Source organism: Thermobia domestica, chromosome 5 (genome assembly GCF_964235325.1).
Source record: "Thermobia domestica chromosome 5, izTheDome1.hap1.1, whole genome shotgun sequence".
In the NCBI taxonomy this organism is placed as follows: Eukaryota; Metazoa; Arthropoda; class Insecta; order Zygentoma; family Lepismatidae; genus Thermobia; species Thermobia domestica.
Window position 1 is genome coordinate 205,086,535 of NC_137458.1, and position 11,058 is coordinate 205,097,592.

An 11,058-nucleotide genomic window follows, 5' to 3' on the forward strand; every position below is an offset into this window, starting at 1 on the left:
CCTCATATAACCCCTTTCATCAGAAAAAGAGGTGAGGGAGGTTATTTTATGGTTTGTAGGATCCTTGTTTTGTTTATGAAGCAAATCAGTAAAACGTACTTGCTTTTATCTAATATACATTTTATTTATTTATTTTATTCATTCATTTAATTATTTACGAATGAAAGCGTGAGCAGTTTTGTATTCAACGTAGAGTAACTGAATGGGAATCATGTAGTTAATGATCAGAGAGCGATGCGGAAATTGTGAATAATACGTTAAGAAGAGAAAATACATCAGCCATTTCACACTGGCTCGAGTCAGTGGACACTGACTTGATTTAGTGTAAGGTTTTTTTTTTTACAACTTGATCTCCATCACTTTTGATGTGTCGTAGAACTCTCTCCCGGGTTCGATTCCTGGCAGGAACTCGTGCGGTTTGAATCTCACGTTATGTGCTCACTTTTCATATAGCCTCGCTGCTGAAAGGGACGCTAATCTCAGATCAAATTGAAAAAGTAGTAATATTTCATTATATCAATCACCGGTTCGCAATTCACTAATTTGATAGGGTAACTTAGCCGAAATGTATGTATATTTACAGTAACAGTACATCCCAATGAAAGTTAGGATTACATGATCGTAAGAAAACATTGTCTCTCTTATCTAATCTTAAAAGCTGTAATGATTAACCTTATTATGAAGCGCAAATAGCCAATTGTGAGGCGTGCAACTCTTACCAAGTGCGATATGAGTCAATGTATCAGTTTTTGGTCGAACGTAACTTAAGTAAACATATGAATGTTCCAGTTCTCTTGCAGGACTCGCTAGTGATTATATTTAGATACGTGCATACGTTGTGAGTAGTTCATTCTCCGAATTCATATTGGAAAGAATTAAATATCGGCTAGAATGCAGTTGAAATGTAATAAGTATGTAGGACAGTGCTAAAACCAGTTCTTTTCCTATGATCATATAGGTGATTTTTATGTCAAATGTTATTTACTGGTTGCTGTCAGATACCGTCACACGGCCTTTCTACATAACGAATCGTACCTACATGGCTCCCCATTAGAAATACAACACCAAGAAAGCGACAGATAGCAGTGCCAAAATTGATGCTCATAGACCTGATGCTACAAATAGTAAATGATTAGCTTACCCCTCAGTGCGACGCATGACAACACGGCGAGGCATCAAGAGGGTAAGCCCTGGAATGTTCTCCTGAAGTAAGACAAGCGATGCGTCTTCGACACGATGCCACTATAGCAGTAATATTTTCCATAAGTAGAAGCTTTGCTTTGTATGTACTTAAACACAAACAAACTATTTGCTGAGCAAAACAATATATTCACATAAAAAACTACATACGTGTTACAGTTTCGCCAACTAACACTTTGGGATAGTGTCTGATGAAACAAAAGTGTTGGCGAAACTGTAACACGTATGTAGTTATTTATGTGAATATGTTGTTTTGCTCAGCAAATAGTTTGTTTCACTGTAGCAGGCATAGTTCACAGGTGTGAGAGCCGTAGTGCAAATATCGACCAGTTGTGCAGTATGCAGTACGTGTTCAATTGACGAGAGATCGGGAAAATGTGCCAACGAAGGAGCAGAGGAATGTTGTGTCCGACCAGGAATTGTAGGACTATGTGTGCAACATCAGGATCCGAGTTATCCTGCTAGAATGTAGTCTTTGGCAGGATCTGTTGTAAAGGGGGCCAAAATCAGGTGTCGGGGGTGACCTCATCAACGTACCGTTGGGCGTTGGTTGGTTATGTCTCTTGATGTATATGAGGCATGGATGAACACGGAGTCCGTTGTTCGACCGACGTGGCGATACAAAATCATATGTTGCTCAGCTTAGTGCCACGTATTCATATCGCTTGCGAATGCGGCCATCATGATGATGCAGACAGAAGCGAGATTCGTCTGAAAAAGAGGACATCCTGCCATTCATCTCTCTAAGCACGATGTTTGCATTACCATTGTAGTCTCCAACACCTATGCTGTAGTCAGCAGATACAGAAGCAATAGTCTCCGTGTAAATATGCCTCTGTTGCTTCACAAAGGTGTCTTGCTATTTAGTTGTTTATCTTTCCGTGTTCGACATACTCCCTAGATTTGAACTTCCTACGGTGAAGGTTGGCTTGTTTAAACCGAATGTTTCTTTCAGTAAAAACTAATTATTTTTAGAAAGCCAAACTTTTCTTTAAAAAGCATAAAAGATATGGGTACATGTTTGCTATCTGACAATTGTTATTTTAGGAGAGGTCCCTAATGGTAATAAAAGTCTGTGCCTGGAATAGCAAGGTGAGGACTATTTCTCAGATCGTTGTTTATAAAGTGATGTCTGCGAAATTGGGAAAATTGAGTTACGTAGCTGCGAAGAAAGCTCATATTTTTCCTCACTGGTGGATATAGAGCTGTATCCAATAGCGGATTAAGCTCCCACGTCGCTCCTAGGCATAAACTTAATGACCGCTCATCTTTCATTGAATAATGTAAAAAAAAAAAAAAAATGAACATATTGAAATAAAAAGGTGATGGATAAAAGTCAATAATGAAAATACAGTACTAACAATTAACTTTCTATCATAGGTGTTGACGTGAAAAAAGCATTGAAGGGGATGGAAGGCTCAATTACACTCAAGTTTTATCACAATAGTTTTCGCTAATATCTCCATATAGATAGAAGCCATTTTGTAAAACTCATAACTTGTTCTAAAGATGGTTTTTCGTGTTTTATTTTTATTTCTGTTGTGAAACTAGTGTCAAATAAAATAAATATTGTAAATTTCTCACCAGCGCAGCATTAGTTGATTAAAGTAACGTGGAGTTCCGTAGCCTTTATCCTTATTGCGTCGATATTACACAAAATATGTCATTCTTTTACTTTGTTTGGAAATTGGTAAGAGCATTCTTCAAGAAGGATTGTTAAAAATGTTTTGATTTTGTTAGTGTGATTGCGTCAAATTTGGTACAAAATCTTAGGGATCATTACTGTATGTAGATTCTTTATATTCCGTTACCGCATTACTGCGTATTTGCAGAGTCAATATTCTATTCTGAAAGATGTGGATTTGAACTGAATCCTTTCAGAAACACTATGTCTGAAAATCTTAATTATGTGTTCTTTCCCTTCGCAAGGGATTAAAACATAACAATAATAATTTAAAATTTTAGATGGAAATTCCTGCAGTTTACACGTAAGTATGACTCTACGTGATATTTCATGACGATACTGTGGACAAACTATCATCTGTAGTTAAAACTAATAAGTGAAGGAATAGGCAAAGCAAGTAATTTTTACAGGGAATTAACATGTTTCTAGATGTCTTGAAATTTCGAGTTGTATTTTTATACCAGAGTCGAATAGTAAATTTGTAGTATTTGTTTCGTGAAAGCTAGAGGTTCGTTTTGTCTTTGTATTGTGTAGGTGACGTAATAATAGAAATCGTCATGAAATCACGATTATAGGAGCAGTAATATTACTTAAGGCTTTAGTTACTGATAAAAACCTGAGGCCGCGGTGGCTCAGTGGTAGAGCGTTCAGCTGTGGTGCATGTGGACAAACACCGTGTTTTCCTCGGGGTTCTCCCGTATCCCACTTTCTTCATTCCACCATTTCATTCATTTCTCATCATCACCGTCACTTTTAGCCTAGTCGGCATAACCGTTTGAGGTAAAACTCAGAGATTTCGTTTCATTTCATTTTAGTGATAAAACCTAAATTAAATAGTGATCAAGATAAATACTTCATACAAAATGAGATGTATGTTAACTTTATTTTAACGATCTTTGTAAAGGAATTGAAATGCTTACATGATGTTCAAAAGTTTTTTTTTTATGATTGTTTTCAGGTGGACGCTGCGAAAGCTCCAGGATATCGTGGTACTGCTGTTTGTTCGCCTGTCTCATCTAAAACTAGTACATCTCCATCTTTACCTATGACTGCTTCAACATACCAGAGCACTGTAGGCTCTAATGTTGTATTCTCAGATTCTCCCTGTGTTCCATCATCCGTTGTAATGAATATGCCATCTAAACCTCAAGTAAATCCTAGTTTACCACCGCGTCCTTCAAGTATAGATGTACATATGCCAACTCAGCAACCACATATGGATATTACACCTCAAAATTTTAGACACAATAGTTATTCTGATAGAGAAGTGCCACGTAGCACAGGGTTGTCCTCTGCAGTTAGTGCTGGTGTTAATGGTAGTGGGGCTGGTGTTGCTACTAATGGTAATAATGGTAGTGGTGGATCAGTGTCAAGTCACCATATAATGGTATCATCGTCGTCTGCGTCTACCCATATAGATAGTCCTGTTGCGCCATACACTCCAGCGTCTTCGTCCAATTTTGGGTCAGATACAACCAACATGCTTCTTAAGATGGGTCATCCTCCCCCTGGAGGTAGCTCGGGCTTGCAGCTCCCAAGTAATGAAAGTCACACAATGATGCCTTACCACGCCAACCAAGGAATTCAACATTTTTCTCAAAGCATTAGCAGTTCGTCAAGTAGTACTACTATGACATTGTCATCAAATATTCATTCGAGATTGAATCCACGTGCCCCAGATTTTGCAAGTTCTGTGCATCTAGGAGGGAAACAACAACAACAGCAACCACCTTTATATAATAACACGTCGTTTCATGGTAGTATGCCTAATATTCAGAATTCTCAGTCAGGTTTGGCTACAATTCTTGCCAACAGCAATGTAATGTCATTTCCGATAATGCCTAATACTGGCGGTGTAACAGCAGCGAAGCCACTCCATGCTGCTTCACAGGTTGCAAATGCAGCGTCGTTTCCACGACAAGGCCCACATGCAACCAATAATCAAACACACAGTGCTCCTCACCCTGCAGTTACGTGGTCTTTAATGCATCAAACTACACACTATCATAACCCTCCAATAGATGTTCTTCCTCCAATGAACTTAAGTGCTATGCCCCAACTTGCAGCTCTTGCCAGTTTAGGTCGTCCCACTCCTCATATCTTAATGGAAAATGGGGGACCACCTCATAATTCAGGTTCTCCGACCATGTCACCTTCACCAAGTAACCCATGCTCCCCACCTGATGCATCTGGTGAGGCAAATCCCCACCTAAACATGGGAAAAATGTCTGTAGAAGACCGAAAAATTCCACGACCTATAGGCACAGAAAGAAATTGGAAGAATTTTTCAATTACTCCTGATCAAGAACCTGCTTGGATGATTAGCGGAGAACCTAAGGGACCTATTCCGTGGTCAAATAACATATCTGGAGGAATTATTCCAGCAGACAGACACTTATATGGACCAGCTCCAGTCCAGTATGGTAGACCAGCGGACGAAGTCACCCAGTTAGATGGAAGAGTTTTGGAGGCGCCACCGTACCAGGTAACTTTTTATTTAATGCATATGCTTATATATGTTTGAACATTTTATTCAAGTAGAAAATGATATATTAATACAGTTTGAAGAACATTTCTGTCCACCATTTAAAAAGTTGACAGGATAACTTTGTATTCTTAAATCAGCGCAGTAGGAAATTCTCTCGTTATGTTATTTTTCTTTGATTTTGCTTATATTTGTCTATCACAGGTCCCAAAGTCACATTCACAATTCAGTGACAGTATATACTTTTTACGCATGTGTTTCTTCAGTGGGAGTTGTGAAAGCTTTCAACTCTAACGTTCATACGTTTACAATTGATCTCAGTGTTTTGAAACAGTAGGCTTAATCAACAGGGGGCAGAAATAAAACAGGATCATAAAATATAAAGGTAACAGTAAAAGGATATAGCATAGAACCAATTATGTAAAAAAAAAAAAAAAAAAAAAAAAAAAAAAAAAAAAAAAAAAAACAACTGTTAAAGAGATTCATCAATGGTAGTATATCATACCGCAAAATTTATTCTTGCATATAATTGCTAAGTTCTGATTTCTTGCTTTTTCGAACAAAATCAAAACTTTTCGAATTCGTTCAGGGCTCCCATCGACCTGGAACACCTGAGAAACCTGGAAAAGTGAGCGAATTTAGCTTACTCGTAAAAAGTACGAGGATTTCATAAAAGATTGAAAAAAAATCTGGCAAAATCAGGAAATTTTAAGTCCGGATTTTAACTTCTCAGAACCCATTGTGTTAAACCTTTATTTTGCTACAACAGTCATGTATGATAAGAAATTCGTGAAAGAGATGGCCACTTTTGTTTATTATTTTTACTTATTATAAAGAAAAAAACAGGATGGTATTCACTAACAATATTTATAAAATTATATACTTTCTTGTGTCTGGTTTTGGAAGGCATTAGTACTGCGCCTTTGTGTGCATTACGATCTAGCGACAGAGTTAAGGAATATTAGTGTGAACTTCCTTTTTCCCTTTCGATACACTTCCAATTTTCCCTATGTATTTACACTTTGGGGGTCAAGTTGACCCCCTATTATTTTTATAGAATAAACCCAAAAGATGGCGGGCCTACTTAGATATGAGACTTTAGATTGCTTTTCTAATTGTTAACTAGTTTTCATTTTTGTACAAGGGATTACATCTTCACTTTACTGTAATAATTATTTAAAACCGAAACGATAACTTTTATGAAGGCAATTTATTTATCTTAGTACATTTTACATTTCTTATTTTAGATAAAGTGTGCATATTAGTTATGAATTTTGTTACTACAAAACATAACAAATAACTCCAAAATTGCTTTTAAAGACACAGTAAAAAAAAAAAAAAAAAAAAGTTTTGTACAAAGGTATATTTTTCAACCTACGAAATCTCTTAAATAATATACATCAGTTTGCTCAGAAAACCAACAATATGAATGTTTGATTGGAAACTTGTTTGAAGTTACATACAGTTTTCACACAATGAGCGAGTGTGAATTGGGCAAACGTACTTTGGCATTTGAAGCACACCGTTGAGGTTTTCTTATCTTTTGAATGTGGACACATCGAACACCTTTTCCTTTTTCTTTTTCCTGATTGGTCATTTTGCTGCGAAGACACTGTCACATCGCATCTTTCTAAGGCATCAGAAACGCTTTTCCTCAAACTAGAACTACTGGCGCGCATTTGCATGAAAGGTTTCACCATTTCGTCTACAAGATCTTTCAAGAAAAGCCTGCGACGATGAGCAACGTTTACATTGTAACCAGGGTTGATGCTTATATATGGAATAAATGCATTCAATGCTGCTACGTCTAACATATTGAAAAACAATACCATCGGCCATCGCTTAGTCTGACGCTTTGTTGTATGCGTTCTTACAAATTTATCCATTCTATCAACACCTCCTTTCGTTTTATTGTACAATGTAATGATTTCGGGCTTTTGTTTCTCACTTTCTGAATCAATCGTAGGACTATGATGCATTGATGACAAAATAACCACACTTCTGTTTTTTTTTTTTTTTTTAATTTTATTTTATTTATTTTATTTTATTTTTTTTAACATAACTAACCATTGTCACATAAACGCAAATTGAGAGGAATGTTTTGCACGCGATTTACTTGGTAACATGATGGGAGGCACCTCCTTTCTGTGTTTCCTCATTGTACCCACTAGAGAAGTGTTACTGACTAGCAACTGCTGAGCCAGAGCGAAACTTGTAAAGTAATTATCTGTTGTTACATTTCGACCTGGATGAGATTTCAGAATGCTACTAGTCAGTTCCATGACAACACTATTGGACAAATTAGTTTGTGGCGGTAAGCCTGGTTTCCTGCCTGTGTACACAATTCCCTTGTAAGCATATCCTGAATTAGAAGCACTTACCCAAAATATTTTAATGCCGTACTTTCCAGGCTTTTGCCGTATTGAATTAATTGTAAGATACACCTCTGGTACCATAACCCTTGTACACAAAACTGACTGGTGCAAGGCGATCTGTCTGCTATCTTGCTGTCCTAGTACGTTTATCATCAAACCGTAAAACACGAGGTATAGTCAAGAAACGGTTTGCAGACATTGTTGCTCTGTACGTTGAGTTTGAATGTCGATCAAGAAATATTTCTTTTACAGATACGTCCCAATTTTTCTCAAGACCGGCAAGCAAAAGGAAACCTATAAAAGCAGTTAGTTCAATAGCATCAGTTTCTTTCCAGCTAATCCTTTTTTTCTCTTGCAATACGTTTACCCTCTAAGTTTGTACACAATATTATCTCGTCGAGCAGGTCAGGAGTAATCAGTATATCCAATGCAGATTTCGGCGATGAAGCGGTAACATATCTAGCTGGTCCTGGGACGCTCTTTATCACATTACATTTACGCGTTTGTGAAGTCTTTGGCGCAATTTTGTTCCAAACTGTACCATCTTTGGATATGAAATTTCTATCTTGTGTAACTGCATTCTTCATTCCAATCCGAAAGGCAAGTGGCGTATCGTCATCTGTGTCAGTTCCAATACTTGATTCTTCTACACAATAATCATGCCAGGGTTCACAAACTGAGAATGTACTGTTGTAGTTTATCCAGCCGTGGGTTACCAGTTGCTTCAAATGATACAGCTTGTGCTTCCTTATTACAGTGCAACCGCCGTTCCTTCCCGCTCTTGACCGAGAAAGCAGCTCAATTAGTGTCAGCAAAAGATACCCTTATACCTACCTGACACATCTCTTGAAACAAGACATAAAATTCTTGAATTGAAATTACAAATTAAAATCCTTTAATTTTTTCCATACTGTTGACCGAGAAAGTAGTTTGTAAGTCATTAAGAAATAATACAGCGTACTTCGGGCGGCAAACGATGTTAACCGGGCGGCTCTCAGCCCACAGCAGGAAGAAAAAAGTTCGTTCACTTTTAAAGTATTCCAATTATTGTTAAATTATAATCATCATCATTATTATTAGTGTTATCTATTTTAGTGATATTTCCTTAAAAAGATAAGAAAACAGGATCGCTACATTTATATACCCTTAGTTGTGCTATTGGCGACACAACTGGATTGGTCTCTCGACCATAAGCTGGGGGAAAAAAAACTTTTGTATCTGTGTTATTTTAACTTCGTGTATTAAAGCTTTTTATTATTATTATTATTATTATTTATTTATTTATTTATTTATTTCTTACATTGCAGACATGGAGTAAATGGAGTAACTAAACCTGAAAAGGATATGAAGACAACCTAGCTGTGAGCGGTTTTGTAAAATCTACCCGTAGCAGAGCTTTATATTCACTTAGTAATTCGGGAAGCAAACATTCAGTAGATGAGCTAGTTTTCCTTGTGCTATTTCACGTACTGAACAATGTACTGTATGTATATAATTTTGTTGTCAATTTGGATGCATTTTTTGGCAGGCTAATCCTGACCTACTTTTCTGTGGTTCAGATGTATATTCAAGAATAATGATATTCAGAACGAAACAGTTTGTAAAATAGCTTCTTTGATAAAATGCAGCAATATAATTTGTCTGCAAATAAAAAAAAAAAAAAAAAAGGAATAAAACATGGAAGAAACATAACATATGAGTCGTGCGTAACAAGGTTGTAACTTTTGCATCGATGCTGGACTTGTAGAGGCTTTAAGCCTTTTCACTACTCGGATGTGACTTTAATATTCCCTGATTATGAGTTAAGTGAAGCAGTAGCTTCGCAAGAATGTGAACCCTTTCGAGTGTTCATAAATGGCATAATAGTAGTCTTACCTCCTAATAATGTTATATACTCAAGGATCCAAAATGTCTGGAGTATGTTTTCCTGTATATTTTGAGACTTGCATTTTGAATCATGTATCTATGCAGCGTTGATTATGTTAAGAGACTGTAAAAGTTGTACGGAAGTGACCAACAGCTTTATATGAACTATTTTGGAACTCTGATGTATTGTAAAGTTAATTCTTCCTTGCCCCTCCTTGCAAATATGCTTACTTGCATATTTTTTCATCCTTGGTTTGATAATCACTCATAGATTTAAAAAAGTATATATATATATATATATAAATATAAATATATAAATAAATAAATATATATATATAATTTGTCAATCTTAATTGCAATTAATTATATAAATTAGTAGTTGTCTGTCATGAATTCAGGCTTGAAGTTGTATTAATAGAGGGAACTTTTCCTTTAATTTTCCGAAGGTGTTCTATAGAATTTATTTAAGAAAAATTCAGTGAAGCTCTTGCTTGGACAAATAAAGACAAAAAGACATTATATACTAGCACACTTTTTTTTTCTGCCTATGGCTTTGACTGATCTTTGACATAAGGGTGTTGAAGGGAATCGTTGATTGTTTTTATTATATTAGAAGCACCGGAATGGATCTTCTAAATATTTTGAATGCAGTGAAATGCATAATGATGAATTCAATATGAAGCATTAGATATATGATTATCTTATTATATTGAAAGTCATGTAAAAATGTGAACCAAGTTCACAGTCTTGCCTTTGTGTTTAGTTATCTTCGTGTGAAGAGGACAGAGGCGTCCTTGTCTATCGAAACAAGAGGGAGAGGAACAACAGACACCCAGCCCTAGTCTTAGGCTAGGAATATGGAGGATATAAAGTAAATGTTTATTCTGTGGGCTGCAAGGCGTAATGGTCCTTTAGGAAAAAATATTGCCTTATCTGCACAAGTAGCACTTGAAGGGATTTTTTTTAATCCCAAAGATGTAGGGATATTCAGTAAAGGATTATGTAATATTGCTTGTACATGAAGACTTAAAATATATCTTTATGCACTGTGAGCACAGTTGTTTTATTTAATTTTAGTTCCAAGGGTCAAGTTTCTTAAGCAAAAATTTTACCAAAATTCTGTTTTTCTTCTGATGCAATACAAGTCGTAGAACAGCATTATCGTCACCATGCTACATAAACCTATTCGTTCCAGGGCATGGGTGTTTGTTTTCATCCTTCATTGTTCCATTCATGTTTTGCTTTGCTTCATCTAAGGGAAGAAGTAGATTGCCAAGGTAATGTCAACTATGTTGGTGTATATGGAGTAACCTAAATCATTTAGTGAAGAGTACACACCAACCCGTATGCAATTTTATTGCAATTTGCAGACTAATGCTCAGTATTTCAAATTATTTCAACAATTCCAGTATTGGTTTCATTCGTACTTATCTCTTAATGGGAAGTAA

The 11,058-nt window shown here is 36.3% G+C and overlaps 1 protein-coding gene across 1 annotated transcript in view; it reads left to right on the forward strand.

Moving 5' to 3' along the window:
* LOC145686360 (ankyrin repeat domain-containing protein 17-like) overlaps nt 1–10,662 on the forward strand; it is a gene marked incomplete at its 5' end in the record, with an annotated part of 83,496 nt that extends 72,834 nt beyond the window's left edge. Inside the window, 2 exon segments of the mRNA XM_081759620.1 lie at nt 3,843–5,369; nt 9,052–10,662. Of these exon segments, the coding sequence (XP_081615746.1) occupies nt 3,843–5,369; nt 9,052–9,075 (1,551 nt within the window).
* Nucleotides 10,663–11,058: the final 396 nt, after the last annotated feature.